The sequence below is a fragment of the Odocoileus virginianus genome, chromosome 20, assembly GCF_023699985.2.
Source record: "Odocoileus virginianus isolate 20LAN1187 ecotype Illinois chromosome 20, Ovbor_1.2, whole genome shotgun sequence".
Classification (NCBI taxonomy): Eukaryota; Metazoa; Chordata; class Mammalia; order Artiodactyla; family Cervidae; genus Odocoileus; species Odocoileus virginianus.
In genome coordinates this window covers 1,012,337-1,032,101 of record NC_069693.1, presented here as the reverse complement: position 1 = coordinate 1,032,101, position 19,765 = coordinate 1,012,337, and the positions used below count along the sequence as shown (strand labels likewise).

The following is a 19,765-nucleotide window of genomic DNA, read 5'->3' as shown; positions in this document are numbered from 1 at the left end:
TGACTCTGTGACCCCATAGACTGTAGCTTGCCAGACTCCTTTGTCTATGGGATTTTCCAGGCAAGAATACTGGAGTGGGTTGCTATTTTCTCCTGCAGGGTATCTTCCCAACCCAGGGACTGAAACCACGTCTCATCTCCTGCATTGGCAGATGGGTTCTTTACCACTAGTGCCACATGGGAAGTTTTCATGCCTTTTGATCTGGTAAAGGGAAACTGGGGAGGAAAACGGTACATTTCGTGAAAGAAAAAGGAAAAACAGTCTTTTCATTTGGATTTGCAGGTGAGGGAAGTGGTAATAGACATTTTATGAACACTTTAAAGCTTTCTTACTTCAGCAGACAGAAGAGTAGCTTTCAGTATGACAATCACAAATATGATCCTTTATAGTCTCTAAATGACACCTGAAAAGAAAAACTAGAGCTTGCATCATGAGAGCATTCCGATTTTGAGCCATCAGACACATCTCATAACAACCACTGTTAAAAGATTTGAAGTCTTTCACTCATGTGCGAACCAGCCAAATCTTTTCACCTGTTATTTGTGAAAAAAAAAAAAAAAAAAAGATGTCACCAGCTGTTTTTCCCCCTAACATAAGAATTCTTACTGTTTGCTGTTTTCAGCATCAGAGTTTTTCCAAATAAATAGCTGTTTCAGTCAAAGAAAAGATGCCCTTGGCTTGAAACTTTTTCTCAGCTTCAGCTCCATCATGCAAGCCCCAACTCATCTGAATCCATCAATCCCCTCTTAAAAGGGCAAAGGCAGGTGTGGTGGCTCAGCCTTGGTTAGATCCTTGCTCCACTGGATGTTCACATGCATTACTGAAAATAAGTCCAGCTCAAGTGGGGGAATGGTGAACGGTCTCACCTTGTACGCTTGGCTGCTGTACCCTGGGCATGCCACCTGGTTGGCCTTGGCCAGTGTTCACCAAATGGCGAATTCAGTCATGTGAGGGGACGCCAACTTTTAATGTATTCATGCTCAGTGGCATCTGACTCTGCAACCCCACGGACTTTAGCCTGACAGGCTCCTCCGTTAGTGGAATTTTCCAGGCAAGAATACTGGAGTGGGTTGCAGTTTCCTACTCCAAGGGGTCTTTCCCACCCAGGGATCAAACCCGCGTCTCTTGCATTGCAGGCGGATTCTTTACCACTGAGCCACTAGGGAAGCTTTGCGTACCATGTGCAGGTGCTAAATCGCTTCAGTCCTGTCCCATTCTTTGCGGCTCCCTGGACTGAAGCCCCCCAGGTTTCTCTGTCCAAGGGGTTCTCCTGACAAGAATACTGCAGTGGGTTGCCATGTCCTGCTCCAAGGGATCTTCCTGACACAGGGATGGAACCCGCGTCTCTTACACCTTCTGCGGTGTCAAACACGTTCTTTACTACTAGCGCCACCTGGGTGAATACTATGATGCTATTGAAACGCAGTTCTGACAGTTACGAAGCAGTGTGTAAAGCAGTTTTCAAATATCCATGTTTCTTAGAACCGTGTACTAAATACTGGCACCTACTGAGCGCCGGGCTACAATCAAAGGCTCCTCACTGCGGCGGCGGCACGGAATATTTATGATGGGGACACAGAGGTGTCAGGACTCGAATTCGGGTATCAGAAGAACCCGACGGGCGGGAATAGACGCCCAGGGAAGCGGCGAGTGGCCCTCTGGGAGACGCAGTTCGGCGCCCTCCGCGCAGGCGCACTCCCAGACCAACGCGATCGCAGCCTCACGCTCCAGTCCCAGGAGTGAGGCGTCAGAGGGGCTCGAACTTCTCAGCCTCAGCCCCAGGCGGGGTGGGACGAGCTGAGAGACGACCGGAGGTGGGCGCACCGCACTCTGGGAGTTGTAGTTCGGCGCCCGCCCAGCTAGGCGCAATCTCGGCCAGCAGCGGGCGTGGCCTTCCTCCTGGCATTCCTCCAAGGAGTGCGGAACCAGAGGGTCCCAGGGTGGAAAACAAGGCGGAGCCAGGATTCAGAGCCCCTCAACCGCAGCCACCCAGGAGGGGGCGTGGCAAGCGGGAAGACGATCGGAGGCGCGCGCCGCCCTCTGGGAGGTGTAGTTCAGCGTCGGTACGCAGGCGCAGTGCGCTCCGTGGCGGCCTCAGTCTTTGTCTTACAGTCCAGCGGTAAGTGAGGCTTGGGTTGGCCGGGGTAGGGGAGGCCGGGCGGAGCGTGGGTCCAGGGTCTTCCCTGGGACTCCGGCCAGGGTGTGTACATAGCCGCGCGCGCCCGTGTCACATCCCTTTTCCTGCTTCGGCCTAGTTTGGGTCGCTGTGGGCGGTGTGGGCGGGGCCGAGTGGGCGGGGCCCAATTCGGGAGGGGTGTCTCAGTGCCCGAGGGGAGGAGTTGGGGCGGGGGTTGGGTCACGGCTTTGAGGGAAGGGATTGAGGTCTTTGGCTTCAGGAGCATAGTCCTAGAGATTAGCTGGCCTGACTCCTCAGAGCCTGGAGCCAGCCTAACCTGCATTCCTCCCTGGACTGGGCGAGACCTCCGAGGTTTGGAGGTGGGGAAGGAGGTCCCACCACCATGTCAGCTGTGGAACCTCACTTTCTTGAGGGGCTTCTGTCTGTAAAGAATAAAGGTAAAGGAGACCCAAAGCAACAGATTTTGATCTTATCCACTTGGGACCCAGGAAACAGACAAATTAAAATCTTATTGAGCATCAGCTGCATGCCAGGCACCATCCAGGTTCCTTCATTACTTAAACAAGCAAGTGTTTACATGTTCTGGGTGCCAGGCCCTGTCCTATATCCCCAACATTGTCTCCGCCCTGGATGCCACAGGAGAGTCAGGGAGAGGATGATAAGCCCATAAAACATCACTGAATATTATAACTCCCATCCAGGGAACTACAATGAAGACAACTGGTCAGAGTGGCTGGGGCAGAATCAGGTGCCAATAGGCAGGGTCATTATTTATTTAGCCGCAATGCATGGCTCATGGAATCTCAGTTCCCCAACCAGGGATTAAACTCCAGGCCACAGCAGTGAAAGTCCAGAATCCTAACCACTAGCCCACCAGGGAACGTCTCCTTTTCACATTTTAGTTTTCGTAAGCTCCGTCCTGGGTCACCATCCTCATTTTATAAGAGAAAAACCTTTTGTAGAAACAGGCACACCAAAGAGTGCCAGAGACCCCAGTACTGCCTGGTTTTCTGCCTTCTGCACAGTAACAGAGTCATCACCCTGGGAATCATCTGTGCGACCTGGGCTGCACCCCTTGCCCCTTTGGCCATCCGTTTCCCTGTCTGGAATGAGTAAGGGAAAGGGAGGTCATCTTTCAACAGTGCCTGGAATAGCATCAGGTGCACAGCAGGAGTTCAAGAAATGCCACGCTGGAGAGGCAATCCTATTGCATCCCACCTGGGCACGGAGTTCCTACTACATGCACACAGGCCTTCCAGGGCCGGGAGTCATTCGTCACTTGTCACTTGCCCAGTCTCTCATATCCCCTTTCCCCCCAGAACTGCCTACAGAGGAGCTGACTATTCCTGCAAGAGGCCCGAGGAGGAGGGAATGACTGCTGGGCTCCTCACTGCCGGGGACCCGGTGAGTACGGTGCCCCTCCCACCCGGCCTTCAGGTGCCACCCGTGGTCCCCACCAGGCTCATTCTGCCCTCGGGGCCTCTGCCATCACTCTGTCCCTGGCCCGGCCTGTGCTTTCCTCAGCTCCGTGTCCCTCCACATCTCACCTTGCCACTCTGAGAAGATCAGCTGGGTCCCACCCCCCAACCCCTGCCCTGTGCCACCCTAGCAGACATCGCTTATCCACCCCACTGACCTGGAGCTTTCTCGACACAGGGCTCAGGGTCCATTCTCCCAGCTCACACTACCTCCAGTCACTTGGCCAACATGTACTGAGCACTACCCGCAAGCAGGCACTGTTACAGGTGCTGCAGGTGTGGAAACAGACAAGAAATCTCCGCCCCACGGCTCACAGAGCACATGGGGAATGTAAATGTGCCATGTGTTGGGCAGGGAAACGAGGCCCCAAAGAGGGTGGGCTTGGGGCCCAGGAGGCCTCCCTGAGGCCGTGACCCCCAGGCAGAGATCTGCAGGAAGGGAGAGGGTGGGGTCGAGCCCACAGGCAGAATGCTGCAGGCGGAGGGGATAGCAGGAGCAGAGGCCTGGGGGTGGGACCGCACCGGGCACTTAGACCAGGCACATGTGTGGCAGGAAGACGGAGAGCCAGGTCTCCTAGGCCAGCTGCAGGGGCCTGAGGCCTTGGGAAGCAGTTCTGGTCATTTTTACCATGTGCAAAGGACTGGCACACAGTAGGCATACGGAGAATGGGTGAAGACTGAGTGTTCTGAACCCTGGTCAGTGCTGGACACGTTTCACCAGGTTCAACCTCCATATCAGTCCCATGAGGTTGGATGAGGAGGGACCAAGGTGCAGGGGCAAGTGACACAGCTGGGACTGGTCGAGCTGGACCTGAACTCCGACCCTGAGGCCCCAGAGCCCCACATATGTCCTGCTCCTTTGTGCCTCTTCCTCCAGGTCCCTCTGCCGCTGCTGCAGCAGCATCCCTCCCACTTTCCCCAGAGCACTGAGCCTTTCTGGGGTTTGCATTTTTGCTCTCTCCCCAACCCAGCAGCTAGCACACAGCAGCAGGAGGCAGTGTGTGTGTGTGTGTGTGTGTGTGTGTGTGTGTGTGTGTCTTGTCTCCACGGCCCCTGCAGTGTCCAGACCTGTGCTCAGTAGGACTCTTCAGATAACAGCAAGATCTAATGAGTCTGGAAAGTATGGAACAAGCAGGGAGAGTTGGTGAGAGAAAAGAAAACCACCCCGCCCTGCCCTCAGCATAGTTTGAAGCTGGGTCTGCAGGTAAAGCAACCACTATGTGCCGAGTCCTGAGCACGATTCCTGTGACTTCCCTCATTCCTCCCAATAGCCTTCTCAGGGAGCTTCCAGCAACTTGCAGATGAGGCCAGAGGGGCAGAGTGCAGTGCAAAGACGCCTGAGTCTGGGGTTGGAATCTCCACCACGTGGATCCACCACCAGTCTTCACATCACCACCCCGCCCTTGCCCCCCCCCACTGGCTGTTCTGGTGGGAGAATCTCTAGCAGAGGTGGATTCTGCCTGGGAGACCAGGGTCCAGGAAGTGGGTGGCCTTGTGTCCCTGACCACCCCCTCCACATGGCCAAGTTCTTAACTCTGCCCTCCACTCTGGCCATCCATAATACTTGCTTCAGTGATATGAAAATCTCTTTGTGGAGGATGTGAGTGCCCAAACCTCAGGTGCCTTGGAAAAAAAAGCTTAAATTCCCCACCTGATCATGGAAGAAACTGGCCTTATTCTCTCTTTGTGAGTCTGTTTTTGTTTGTTCACTTGTTTATTTTTTGATTCCATATATAAGAGAGAATGTTCAGTATTTATCTTTCTCTGACTTATTTCACTAAACATGATACCGTTCAGGTCCATCCATGTTGTGGCAAATGGCAAAATTTCCTTTTTTACGGTTGAGTAGCATTCCAGGGAGTGTATGTAGGTGTGCATGTGTGTGCCAGGTCTTTACTGGTTCATCTGTTGATGGACACTTAGGTTACTTGCACATCTTGGCAATTGTAAATAGTGCTGCTGTGAACACTGGGGTGCGTGTGTCTTTCAGAATTACTGTTTTGTTTTGTTTTTTCTTCAGATATATACCCAGGAGCAGGATTCCTGGATCATATGGTACTTCTATTACCCCAATATTTAAAATTGAAGACTAGGAAACAGTCCTCGGGGGTCCTGCCCCTGGACATCCCCACCATTTCATTTTTCTAGCCACTCTCCATTGCTCTTTCTCTCCACAGTTCCTCTTTGTATTCAGGCATTGTTTATGCACTGAGTAGATTTTGTGAGTGTGCAGCCTGGTGCCTGCACATATGGACACCAGTGGATGGTGCAGCTGAGGCGTGGGGTTCCCAGCCCCTGGGGCTCCCTCAGTCGATTCTGCTGTGACATCTCAGGGGTCCATCTCAGTTTGTCCAAGGAGGAACCAGATAGGAGGGTGCAAGTTCCCTGCCTAACCCCAAGGCCCAGAACTCCCATTCTGACCCCCAGAGCCTGTTTTTCTCTCACTTGTCTTTCAGGGAATTGGCTTAGCCCCATGGCCAACAGGCAATCGATGGACCCAGACTTCCTAAGTTCACTTGGCTGCAGGTTTTCGAGAAACTAACTGGCTGCTCCCATATGACAGGCGTCTAGGCTATTACCAGTTGTCTGTCATGCATAGACAGTGCAGCAAGGGAGTGAGGTTCTTGGGGGGATGGGGAGGTGGAATTGCCAGCATAACTACTATATGTATTTTTAAAAACCTGCCAGTTGTGCAAGTAATCCATGCCTGGGTACTCAGCCTCCCTCTTCTCAGAAGGGCCAGGCTCTCTGTCCTGTTGTTTGCCTTTTACTTACTGATTTATCAGTTCTTCGCATGTGCTGGCCAGTAATCCTTTTCCTTCCATTTATGTTGCAAATATTCATTCTGCTGTTACGGTCGTTGTAGCTTGTAAAGACTTTGTCATCTAGAAATCATGAATTTTGATTGATGAATGTATCATTTTCCTGTTGATTCTGTAACAAATCCCAACAAACTGAGTGGCTTAAAACCACACAAATTATTGTTTTATACTTCTGGAGACCAGAAGTCTGAAATGCATCTTTTTAGGCTGAAATCAAGGCGTCCGCAGGGCTGTGTTGCTTCTGGCAGCTCTAGGAGAGAATCCACTGCCTTCCCTTTTCCAGCTTCTAGATGCCTCCTACGTTCCTTGGCTCTTGGCCCCCTTCCATCTTCTAAGACAGCTTCCGCCATTTGAGTCTTCCTCACATACCATTACTGTGAGGCTGACTCTTCTACCTCTTCCTCATTGAAAGACCCTTGTGATTACAATGGGCTCACGAGGACATTCCAGGATAACCTCCTTATTTTAAGGTCAGCAGACTAACAACCTTAATTCCATCTGCCATCCTAATTCCTCCTTGCTATGTAATCCTGGGATGGTAGAGACACAGTTTTTCCTACCAAACTCATTTTTCTTCTTTCTGACTTTTAATGTTTTATTTGTGAAAACTTTCTGTGCCACCCATTTATTAAATTAATGGTCTATACTTTTCCAACTTTTTCCTTTTTTATATTCATCTCTTTAAGATTTCTCAAATTTATTTACGGTGTGAGGTAGAGATCTACTGTTTTTCCCCCAAAGGGCCAGTTGCCCCAGTGTGCCCCATGGCTTTGAAATGCTCCCACTACCACACTGACGTTCCACTAATGCATGGATCTTCATGTACTTGAATTTAATTTACACGGTAAACAGATTCTTAATAAAATCTCTCAGATTCAACCCTTGGACTTGCTGCTTACTAACTTTATACCTTTGGGCAAGATACTTATGTTCTCCCAGTCTCTGGAAAATGGGCTTGTGGCAGCATGGACCCTCTTATCTCTTAAAGAGGGCTTTGTTTTGTTATGTATACATCACGGACCTCTCAGATATGATTTTGGCCAAAGGGTGAGGCAGAGAAACAGCCTGACAGTTTTCTAGGTGCTCCTTCCCTGCCTTCTCCCTGAGGGACACCCACGCAAGCACACTTCCTGTGACCCCAGCATGTCAGGACGACCATCTTCTTCACTGTTACCCCTCATTTTTTCATCTCAAGAGTCTCTCCTCCAACAGGGCTCCTGGCCCCCCAAAGGAAACCTGACCCAAATCCCCTGACCCTCTCACCTACGTGGCCAAGGGCCCCATTCACCAGCTGCTTCCTCCTGACGGCCACGCTGGGGGCTCTGAGGATGCATGTGTGTGATGTTTCAGGAGCAAGTGACTTTTGAGGACGTGGTCGTGGACTTCACCCAGGAGGAGTGGGGGCATCTGGAGCCGGCCCAGAGGACCCTGTACCGAGATGTGATGCTGGAGACCTTCAGACTCCTGGTCTCTGTGGGTGAGGCCATCCTCGTGCCCTGATCTGCCCCCAGCACACGTTCTCATTTTCCTGGGATAAAAGTGGGAGTACATCTAGGCCTTAAATGGGGATACCTGGGCTGTGACTTGGGCTTCAGGGACCCGACTGTTTTAGTGTAGGTAACATCAGTTATAGTGTTTTGGTTGCAAACTACGGATCCGTGTGAACAATGCCAGAAGCAGAAAGTCCTGGGGTAAAAGGGACATATTGGTCCCATGACCAAAGAACTCCAGGGCACACCTGGATCTGCCTTTGGTGCTGGTGGGAACCCCCTCCTCCCCCCATACCTCTTTCTTCCTCCATTCACAGATGGGCCCCTCTGAAGGTGATGAGACAGCTAACAGTGTGCCTCTCCCAGGCTTGAGACCAACAGGAGAGGCAGAGTCTGTGTCCCAGGCACCCATAGAAGGTCCTAGATTGTCTTGGTTTGGCAGCCAGGTCCCCTCTACACTGGTCATTGTTGCCATAAGGCAAAGGAAGAAGCAGAGCTCTGATAGGCACCCTGGGGCCAGGGATGGGGTCAGGACTGAGTTGGGGGAAGGGGCCTCTAAGGGAGGGCAGAAGCTCTTACAGCAACCATGTCCTCCCAGAACCCCAGACACGTGGTCCTGGAAGACTGAAGGTGTGGGCAGAGGGTTAGGGAGGCTCCTAGGACACAGCTGTTCACTCCATGGGTCTCCCCCTGAGCAGGACACTGGCTCCCAAAGCCGGATGTCATCTCCCTGCTGGAGCAGGAGGCAGAGCTGTGGGCAGCGGACGAGGGAGGCCCCCAAGGTGTGTGCCCAGGTGAGATGAAAGCCCTGCAGTCTGGGGGGAGCCTGTTCACCCCCCAGCTTCTCTCTCCATACCCACCCCTGGTTCTTCAGAGCAAATTGACTACTCCGTCTCTCAGGGAACATTCACCAAGCACCTGTTCTGCTGTGAGAAGGGTAACTTCAAATTCAAAGCCTCCAGAGATGAGGACGTGGATATGTTTGGGAGTCTCTGTTCTGCCAACCACATCTTGCTTGACCTTTTCTATGTAACTTTTCACTGGAGTGTAACAAATGGGAAAGGTGCCCACGTCACACTTTTAAGCAAGTGTAGTGTCAGGGTGGGGATGTCAGGCACCGAGGCCATGGCCGTACAGAGAGAGTCAGATCCCTGGGCCAGGAGGGAGGAGGAGGAAATGCATTTGTTTCTTCCTTCAGCACATCCATTGAGCTCTGCTCTGAGCCGGGGGTACTCCAGGTCCAGGATATCTGTTGACAGTTTCCCTGGATGCGTGCTTTCTCCTCAGCATCCTCTCCTGCCCTCATTCTCTGTGCTTCCCTGAACACCCCATCCACACCTCCTATACCAGTGCCCCACCCGTGATTATTCTCTGTGCTTCCTTCCCTGATTTGTAAAAATGTACTTTTTAGTGGACAAAGCCACTGTGCCTTGGACCTTTCAAAACTATAAGTTTTATTCTTCTGTCTACTCACCACCCCCCCCACACACACAGACTTCCTTCAGAACCAGGATTAGGGGACATTTCCATTTCTCTGCTTCTTTCAGATTTGGAAACCAGACCCCAAAGCAAGCTATCAACTGAAAAGCAAGGTGTAACTGAAGAAATAGCCAACAGTGCCCTGGTAGAAGGGTTTCTGCAGGAAAGTCTGTGGCACTTTAAGGATGAAGATGCTGCAGGCAACAGGGAACAGGGCCCTGAGAAGTCAGATAGCTGTGTGGTGCAGGCAGCCTGCACACCTGTGAAGACACCGACACAGGAGCAGCAGCAGGGGAATGGGTGTGGGGAAAACTTGAGTCTGAGGCCAGATCTCCCAACTCAACCAATGACTCCTGAAAGGCAAGATGCCCCAATGTGGGGAGCACATGGACAGAGGGAGAATTCAGACTCAAATGCTCAACAGAAAACCTGTGCAAAAGAGAAGCCCTATGGATGTCAGGAATGTGGAAAGACCTTTAGTCACAGCTCAGCACTCATTGAACACCACCGAACACACACAGGAGAGAGGCCTTATGAATGTCATGAATGTGGAAAAGGCTTTCGAAACAGCTCAGCGCTTACCAAACACCAGCGAATCCACACTGGTGAGAAACCTTACAAGTGTACTCAGTGTGGGAGGACCTTCAACCAAATTGCCCCATTGATCCAGCACCAGAGAACTCACACGGGTGAGAAACCCTATGAGTGCAGCGAGTGTGGGAAATCCTTCAGCTTTAGATCCTCCTTCAGCCAACATGAGCGGACGCACACAGGTGAGAAGCCCTACACGTGCAGTCAGTGTGGGAAGGCCTTCCGACAGAGCATCCATCTCACCCAGCACCTGCGAATCCACACTGGGGAGAAGCCATACCAGTGTGGAGAGTGTGGCAAGGCCTTCAGCCACAGTTCATCCCTGACTAAACACCAGCGGATCCACACTGGGGAGAAGCCCTATGAGTGCCAGGCATGTGGAAAAGCCTTCACCCAGATCACACCACTGATTCAGCATCAGAGGATACACACAGGCGAGCGGCCGTATGAGTGCAGTGAGTGCGGGAAGGCTTTCAGCCAGAGCACACTCCTGACTGAGCATCGGAGGATCCACACAGGAGAGAAGCCCTATGGGTGCAATGAGTGTGGGAAAACCTTCAGTCACAGCTCATCGCTTAGCCAGCACGAGCGGACACACACAGGCGAGAAACCCTATGCATGCAGGCAGTGTGGGAAGGCCTTCCGGCAGAGCACACACCTCACTCAGCATCAGAGAATCCACACGGGGGAGAAGCCCTACAAGTGTAGTGACTGCGGCAAGGCCTTCAGCCACAGCTCATCCTTGACCAAACACCAGCGGATCCATACTGGGGAGAAGCCCTATGAGTGTAATGAGTGTGGCAGAGCCTTCAGCCAGCTTGCTCCACTCATTCAACACCAGCGGATCCACACAGGAGAGAAGCCCTATGAGTGTAATCAGTGTGGCAGAGCCTTCAGCCAGAGCTCCCTCCTCATAGAACACCAGAGGATTCACACCAAGGAAAAACCCTATGGGTGCAATGAATGTGGAAAATCCTTCAGCCACAGCTCATCGCTCAGCCAGCACGAGAGGACACACACTGGGGAAAAGCCCTACGAGTGCCAGGATTGCGGAAAGTCCTTTAGGCAGAGCACCCACCTCACTCAGCACCGGAGGATCCACACAGGAGAGAAGCCATATGAGTGCAGGGACTGTGGGAAGGCCTTCACACACAGCTCCTCCCTTACCAAGCACCAGAGAACTCATACTGGGTAGACCCACTCCATGTGTGCTGGGACCCAGCAAAGCCTTAAGCCACAGCACATCGCTTACTACATTTGACCCAGTCATACTCCTGATAAACAATACACTGTAAACAAGCCTTTGTGCTCAACACACCCCTAAGACTCCCACACAGAGTTGACATTTATGGAAATGACTGTGGGAATAGCAAGCTCTGGGTCATCTATCCCAGACAGCCAGTCATCCAGACAGTAGGGAAGTGTGAAGTTAATCACTGTTGAGGACCTTTAGCCATGAGTGCCCACCAATGCTTTACTATAGAACCTACAAAAGGGAGAAATGGAAAAAATGTAGTGGACATGAGGTGGCTTCTGAGAAGTCACCATATTCTAAACCAGACATTTTCAAAGTGGTGAGAAACTCAACAAATGCCTTTCATATAAAAGAATCAGATGCAGTCAGAATTTGTCATTATTGCACATGACATTCTTGTGGGTAGGTGCTTATGAAAAGTGCAAGTTGACTTTCATATTTGCTAAAACCAATATGGCAGAATGTTCCAGACATGAGAGTGGCATTTTTATGGAATCATGAATATTCAAATATCTCAGCACAAAATTTTCTGATTTGTGTGTAATTGTTTGAACAAGGTACATGGCCACCAGCCTCACAAATGTGAATGCCATATGATAATTATCCATGTACTATAACCATTTTAAAGTAGTTGTATGCATTATGTGGCAATAAGTTAATTTTTATACGCAATGGAACTGAAAAGATTTGTATAGGAAGACTTGAAAGGTAGAGCCCCTTCCACAGAGTCTTGCAGATTCTGAGATGGTTTTTACTGCTTTGTTCTTGCTATAAAATTTTCTACCAGACTCAAAGGCATTAGAAATTCAAATGTTGCTGTTTCACAATTTATCTTTGTTAAGTCACCATCTTGAGGCTTCCCAGATGACTCAGTGTTAAAGAATCCACCTACCAAGCAGGAGGTGCTGTTTTGATCCCTGGGTCAGGAAGCTGTCCTGGAGAAGGAAATGGCAACCCACTCCAGCATCCTTGCCTGAGAAATCCCATGAAGGGAGGAGCCTGGCAGGCTACAGTGCATGGGGTAACACCTAATTTTATCTTGGCAATTTTTCATTTTTCCTCCCAAAGAGGCACTCCTCATCTGTGTGAGCTTCGACTCCAATGAATCTGGACTGATCCCTGACTCAAGATACTTAAGAAAGACATTTATAGTGATGATGCTCATAGATTTTATATATGCATTGAAGACATACATACCAAATCTTGTATACAGAAGAATGAGTCATCTGTACACTGAAAAGTCAAAAGTAATAGTTCCTATGTGCTGGGAACATGAGAAAATATTTTTTCTCTCCCCACCCTTTTTTTTAAAGTTTTCTGTAATTGGGAGAAATTTTTTCAAAATGGTGGAAAGTGAATTTTATATAAACCCAGTAAATAATTTTCAAGAAAATTTTAAAAGCAAAAACAAATATAACTAAAATTCCATGACTCTAACAAAACTATTTTAAGTTTTACACTTTTTTGCTATGATTTGACCACATTCACTGTCTTATAGTTAAAACAAAATAAATATTTATAATTTACTTACTAAGCAATGCTTAGAAATAAGTTTTTCCGTGTTGCCACACAGTCTTCTTAATTATCATTATGCTTATTATTCCTTTGAATAACTCTACCAAAATTTAAGTCATAGTTCCTCTGTAATTGGGTATTTAACTCCATGTAAATGAACATCCTAGTCACTTGCTTTTAGTATCCCACAAAGGTCCAGGAAGGATTTCAGCCTCAATGTATACATCCTTCTCCTTCCCCTGCCCCACCCCTCACCAACTAATTCTTTAAAAAAAAAAAAATTATTTCTGGCCCTGCCACACAGCATGTGGGATTTTTGTTCCCCACCTGGGGATCAGACCCATGCCCTTTGCATTGGAATCTCAGAGTCTTAATCACTGGACCACCAGGGAAGTCACTCCTCACTAACTCTTTAGGAAAAATCATCATGTCTTTACATTTCAAGAAACACAAATGTCAAAGTAAGTCTTAAGAAATTGGGCTGTTTGTATTCCAAGTATTTGCACTGGTTCACACTGATTTACAAAGCTCATCAACCCAGGCAATGATGGGGGGGCATGTATTAGTCTGCTTGGACTGCCATAACAAACAGGTTAGCTGGCTTAAACAACAGAAATTTACTGTTGGAGGCTGGAAGTCCAACTTATGGAGTTACGGAGTTACAGAGACTGAAACTCCAAGGTCAAGGTGCTGTCAGGGTTGGTTTCTGGTGAGACCTTTTTCTGTAACTTCCTCTGTGCACACTCGGCAAGAGAGAGTAATCTCTGCTCTTTCTTCCACTTCTTAAGAGGCCACCAGTCTTATGGGAGTAGGGCCCCACCTGTGTGACCTCATTTAACCTTAATTATCACCCTAAAGGCCCTATCTCTAAATTATGGGTTAGGGCTTCAACAGATGAATTGGGGAGGAAGGGCATGGCAGCACATGACTCAGTCCATAACAGAGGGTAGTAAGCATTTCCTTCACATTGGAATTTCCCATCTTGCCTGGTTGCCTTTTATGTGATTTTACCTTCCCCTGTCCCTTTTTTTTTTTTTTTTAATGTCAGAAAGGTAATGTGCCGATGTTGTAACAAGGTTTGGAGGGAGGCACATATCACGCAGTAGCGTGAACACCCAATCATCATACTCATGAACTACAAAAGGATCCCCCTGTCCCTTTGAACATAGGCACCCTCTGACACAACAGGTTTCCCTGGTGGCTCAGTGGTAAAGAATCTGCCTGCCAGTGCAGGAAACACAGGTTCAATCCCTCAGTTGGGAGGAACCCCTGGAGAAGGAAATGGCAACCCACTCCAGTATTCTTGCCTGGGAAATCCCATAGACAGAGGAGCCTGGTGGGCGGCAGTCCATGGGTTTGCAGAGTCAGACACGACTTAAGGACTAAACAAACCCTCTGACACTCCGTGTGAACCCACTAACACTCAAGCAGCAGCAACTACAAGACAGGGATGTGAATGAGGAAATAAATCCTTGATTATGTTAAGCCCCTGTGATTTGGGCATGATTACAACAGAAATGTATTGCTGGAGAAGACTCCTGAGAGTCCCTTGGACAGAAAGATCAAACCAGTCAATCCCAAAGGAAATCAACCCTGAATATTCATTGGAAGGTTGATATTGAAGCTGAATCTCTAATACTTTGGCCACCTGATGTGAAGAGCTGACTCATTGAAAAAGACCCTGATGCTGGGAAAGATTGAAGGCAGGTGGAAAGGGGGGGGGACAGAGGAAGAGATGGTTGGATGACATCACCGACTCAATGGACATGAGTTTGAGCAAACTCTGGGAGATAGTGACGGACAGGGAGGCCTTGGCATGCCGCTGTCCATGGGGTTGGAGAGTCAGACATGACAGCAACTGAACAACAACAGACTTCGTGCCCCAAAACTGACAGAAATAGGCAACAGTAACTATAGAAAGCAGTTAAGTTTATGCACAGGCAAAAGAAAATGAACAATGCTAGAATCTGAGACTGAATGCAGAAATCAAAAGATCACCTTACACAGCCCAAGGAGTTAAGTTCAGACAGAGCTCATCAACCTTTACTTGAGTTTTCACTGTTTTTGATCACTATCCTCCCCACTCCCTGCCAAGTAAAATACACATTTTACATTGCATCCAGTTTTCATATCTAGATATGTGGCTGAAAAGTTTCATAAAACAGTATTTGCCTTTATTACGAATTTTGACTTATTTTATTCTATGTCATTACTTTGTAATGCCAGTGGTCACCTTTGATTTCACAACTCACTAATGGGCTGAAACACATGGTTTGAAAACCATTACTAGGCTCTGAGTGTTTTTGTGACCTTCATAAGCCACTCCATACCTATAAAGACATGTGAGTTAAACTGGAAAATAGTATACTACTGAGGATTCAGACGTGAACGTGACATCACCTGTTTATGAAAAGGCCAAAACAGCTGGCAAGATTTCTGCTTGAACAACAGCCTTCGGAAGTTCTACCAAGAGGAACAGAGACAAGGCTGACTTGGAGCAAGAGCTGGCAGATTACACACTTTAAGGCAATTATACACTTCGCACAGAGACCAATGTTCCAATGTGTGGGTGGTGCTAAAGTGGGCCTAGAAGAAAGCAGAGTCTTCTTTCATTCTTGATGGCTTGTGCTCAAGGGTAAGCCCTCTTTAGTTGTGTTTGCAAGACCAGGGCTTCCTCACAGCCCTTCTGGGGTTCTACCTGCTTTAGCCACATTAGCTCATTTAGAAAAGCGCTCAGCCTGGGCTCTTGTTCATGTTGCTTCACTTAGGCTACCTCACAGTGGGGCAGGCAGCTGGGTTCAGGAGGGAGCACTCCAGGAGGGTAGGCACTGTGACATGGCAACCCGGTCCAGTGTTCTTGCCTGGATGATCGCGTAGGCAGAGGAGCCTGCTGGGCTACAGTCCACAGGATCACAAAGAGTCGGATACAATGAGTGACTAACACAGCAAGTACTGTTGTGCGGGTGCTTATCAAGCCTTTGCATCATGTGTGCTAATGTCCGGTAGACCATATAGGTCAAGTGGCCAAGCCAGTGGGGGGTGGGCTCGGGAGTAGCAGGGGGCGTACCCAAGGGCATAAATCCCAGGAGACGTGCATCGTTGGGGCCTCCAGCATAACATTAGTTACAACACGGGTGCGTTGGCCCTTCCTAGTGACAGTCCCGGCTCAGACAGTCCATTGCCAGCGTCAGCTCACTGACAGACCTACACCCACACAGACACCACAGGAAACCACTCAAGGGTTTCAAAGGAACCTGATGTGTGATTCGGAACATTCAGGCAGGCAGCTGTCCTGTGCTGGCACGTATAGCAAAGTGGCTCATCTCTGCCTCAGAGTGAACGGGGTAAATGTCACCTTCCACGTGTTCCGGGACCCACTGAGCCTCTCCCGGTCTGGGCTCCACGTGCAGCCAGGTGAGGCCCAGTGCCCTCTCAGATGCACAGACTCTTTCCTCTCATGGTCTCCTGGTGCCCGGCCAGGGCCAAGCTGAAGTGGAAGTTTCCAGCAGCCCTGCCCACCTGGAGCTTCCTGATGTGGCTCCTGAGATGATCCGTGAAATGGTGGGTACCCCCACAGGTCTCCCCACAGGGCCTGCAGGCCCCTGGCTTCCCTTGGGACCCCCGACCCCCAGCCAGATTCATGTACTGCAGGGCAGCAGGTGACTAGAAGTGCCCGGTCCTGCCCGGCCACAGCAGGCGCCTTCTTCATGTGGCATTGCCGGCAGCTGCTCCTGCTGGAGACACCCTGGGGCCCTGCCCACCCACACCCTCTGCGTGAGGCCTCTTTCTTCCCTGGCCTTGCTGCAGGGTGCCTGGGGTGACAGATGTTCGGGCTCTCCCCAGCTGTGCCACTCCCCTGGCTGGCTCGTGGATGACTGACATTCTGCGGGCTACGGTGAGAAGTCCTGGTCCCCCTCCTGAGGGTCCAGAACCTTCTGCAGCTGGCTTTCCTCCCACGTGGCAGTGCCCCCAAGAAGCAAATGAGAATTTCCCTCGTGAGCATCTCACAGGCTCTCTTTGCTTTCCTGCCACCTGAAACAAGGCCACAGCGTGAGTGGTCCTGACTCACGGAGCTCAGAGAAGGAGACAGCTACGGGAGCAGTTTTGGGCGAGGATGAAGGGTCTGGACAAGCAGGGAGGAGTGGGCAAGGGCATGCCATCATCGATGAACTGAGGGAGCTGAGGACTCGGGCAGGATCACAGTTGCTGAGGGCTGTGGTGCAGGCCAGGGGGGTCCCATCTGCTTTCCTGTCTCTGAGTGCCTGAGCTCGTGGCTGCCTGAAAGAAAGACCCTCACTCCCCGCCCACCTTATCGCTAAAGTGGCCACATGACCCAGTGCTGGCCCAAAAGCTCAAGTGGAAGGGCTCCTACTGCCGTGAGAGTCGGGCCAGTCTGCCCGGACTGCGAGCTGACGCTGGCAATGGACTGTCTGAGCCGGGACTGTCACTAGGAAGGGCCAACGCACCCGTGTTGTAACTAATGTTACGCTGGCGGCCCCAACGATGCACGTCCCCTGGGATTTATGCCCTTGGGTACGCCCCCTGCTACTCCCGAGCCCACCCCCCACTGGCTTGGCCACTTGACCTATATAGTCTACCGGACATTAGCACACATGATGCAAAGGCTTGATAAGCACCCGCACAACAGTACTTGCTGTGTTAGTCACTCAGTTGTATCCAACTCTTTGTGATCCTGTGGACTGTAGCCCAACAGACTCCTCTGCCCATGCGATCATCCAGGCAAGAACACTAGACCGGGTTGCCATGTCACAGTGCCTACCCTCCTGGAGTGCTCCCTCCTGAACCCAGCTGCCTGCCCCACCGTGAGGCAGCCTAAGTGAAGCAACATGAACAAGAGCCCAGGCTGAGCGCTTCAGCTGAGCTCTGTGCCTAGGGCCAACGCCAACTGCCAGGGGTTGAGTGAGGCCACCCGGGACACGCCAGCCTGACTCAAGCCTCCAGGTGACATGGCCCAGCAGAAGGGCTGCCCGGCTGACTCAGTCAGTCCACAGAATGGTAGTGCCTAACACTGCTGTTCTTAAATGCCTATGTTTTCCGGTGGTTTTAGTACATGGCAGGAGATCACTGCAGCAGCCAGCGTTTGGGAAGGACAGGTGGTGGGCGGATGAGTGAGGTCAAAGTGGAGATCTCTACCAAGGATCTTGGGAAATGTGTTCAAGGTCAAAAACATTTAGCACGTCTTTAAAACAGGATGGGGTCCCAAATGAAGGCCCCCGTGGGGTCAGGATTCCTGAGACCAGCAGCACTGGGGGAGGCTGAGCAGGGAGGCCGTGGAGGCAGGTCTCGCCCGCAGCGGTGGTGTCTAAGGATCTTCGTGCTTTCTCCAGCGGGGTCCTGCTGGTCCCCCTTGCCACCCTCTCCTGTACGCAGGCACCTCTGGAAACTTCAGCTTCTGAAAAAGTGCAGCCACACCTGAGGCTCTTGATCCAGAGAGGCCAGCCCCTCCGCATCAGGCCCACAGAGAGATGCTTGGGGAGCACCGTCCTAGTTCTGCCCAGGGGCCCTGTTTCCTGGCCTGGCCCAGGGCTCCGCGGCTGCAGAACTGCCGACGTTCTCGGGGCCAGGCCCGTCCTAGGCACACAGGGTGCTGCACGGCACCCCGGCCTCTCCCTTGTAGATGCCAGGACGGATGCCTGAAGCAGCCCCCAGACAGCACCCATCACCCTGCGCTGAGGACCAGGACTTCAGTCCCCGGAGGCTCCTCTGTCCTTCCACCGCACACGGGCTCCAGGCCTGCGCTCGGGGTGACAAGGCCACGACAGGGCAGACATCGACAAAAGCCACACAGGAGGTGGGGTCGGGAGTCCTGGCTGGTGGGAGCGGGAACCCAAGGAGAGCAGACGCAGCAGGAAGGGTGAGGGGGGACCAAGAGCACACAGGGCACGGCCAGAGAGGCAGGGAGGAGGCTGCAATTGCCACAGTGGGTCGGGGGGCAGCGTGCAGTCAGGGGCTCATGTCAGAGCCCCTCCCGATCTCGGGGAGCTCAAATTCCCCCACCTCCAACTTCAGCTCAGGACCAGGCTCATCCCTGTTTCCCAGGGAGGCAACGGCCTGGGTGCCCACCCTGCTCCTCCTCTGGCCTCCCTGGGGCGGCTGGGGGTGCACTGATGATGGGGGGGTGGCCGGGGGAGACGCTGACAAGCCAGGGTGGATGGGCCTGGGAGCAGCCGGGAGAGAGTGCCCTCTGGCTTCCACTCGGCCTCTCTGATCCCTCCATGACGTCCTCCGTTCCAGAAAAACAGGGTCTGGAGCTGGAGAGGCTGGGAGAAGGGAAGGCAAAGCTGAGGACACTGGATCTCACGGCTTTGTTGTTGTTCAGTCGCCAAGTCATGTCCGACTCTTTGCGACCCCATGGACTGCAGCATGCCAGGCCTCCCTGTCCTTCACCATCTCCCAGAGCTTGCTCAAACTCATGTCTATTGAGTCAGTGATGCCATTCAACCACTTTGTCCTCTGTCATCCCCTTCTCCTCCTGCCTTCAATCTTTCCCAGCATCAGGGTCTTTTCAAATGGGTCAGCTCTTCTACCACAAACCTAGCAGCTTAATATAATGCAGATTTATCATCTCACGGCCTTAATTACCTCAGTGGCCTTTCCCCTGACTGTTCCTAGGAGCTGGTCACAATTCCGAGGGGAGCCACCCAGGGCTGAGGCCACCCCAACCAGTGGCAGCAGGTCAGTCAGTGCTGCTCAGCCTAGGAGGGAGGCCCCAGGTCCTCCTAGACCTCTCTGTGGCCTACTCCTCCCATTGTCCACGGGAACACCCTCTCATCATCCAGGTTCTGGAGAGAGAAATCCTCGTGCCCTGAACTGTGGATGTTAAACCCAGAGCAGCTTCTGCCTGGATGCTCCCACCCATGGGGTGGGGGTGGGGGGCGGTCCCTTCTGGATACCCCTCCTCCATTTCCCCCATCCATCCTGAGACCCTGACCCAGGCACTTCTGGTCTGAAAAAAGTCCAAAGAAACCCCACCTTTT

At 51.3% G+C, this 19,765-nt stretch overlaps 1 protein-coding gene, 1 long non-coding RNA gene and 1 other non-coding gene across 4 annotated transcripts; 1 reads left to right on the top strand and 2 right to left on the bottom strand.

Moving 5' to 3' along the window:
* Nucleotides 1-181: 181 nt before the first annotated feature.
* LOC139029987 (uncharacterized) lies at nt 182-1,263 on the bottom strand. The gene is made up of 2 exons (XR_011482330.1): nt 1,179-1,263; nt 182-533 (listed from the first exon to the last, which is right to left on the bottom strand). It is a non-coding gene; the product is annotated as an uncharacterized lncRNA (long non-coding RNA).
* Nucleotides 1,264-2,053: 790 nt separating this feature from the next.
* Nucleotides 2,054-14,769, top strand: ZNF135 (zinc finger protein 135). Of its 2 annotated transcripts, XM_020899757.2 has the most exons (5): nt 2,054-2,119; nt 3,457-3,541; nt 7,788-7,914; nt 8,626-8,721; nt 9,475-14,769. In XM_020899757.2, the coding sequence occupies exons 2-5, from the start codon at nt 3,509-3,511 to the stop codon at nt 11,190-11,192; spliced, it is 1,974 nt and encodes a 657-aa protein (XP_020755416.1). In that variant the 5' UTR covers nt 2,054-2,119; nt 3,457-3,508; the 3' UTR covers nt 11,193-14,769. The 2 variants fall into 2 exon arrangements, with proteins under 2 accessions (XP_020755416.1, XP_020755442.1); XM_020899783.2 differs by lacking the exon at nt 8,626-8,721.
* Nucleotides 13,810-13,914, bottom strand: LOC139030114 (small nucleolar RNA U13). Its single transcript, XR_011482427.1, has one exon. It is a non-coding gene; the product is annotated as a small nucleolar RNA U13 (small nucleolar RNA).
* Nucleotides 14,770-19,765: the final 4,996 nt, after the last annotated feature.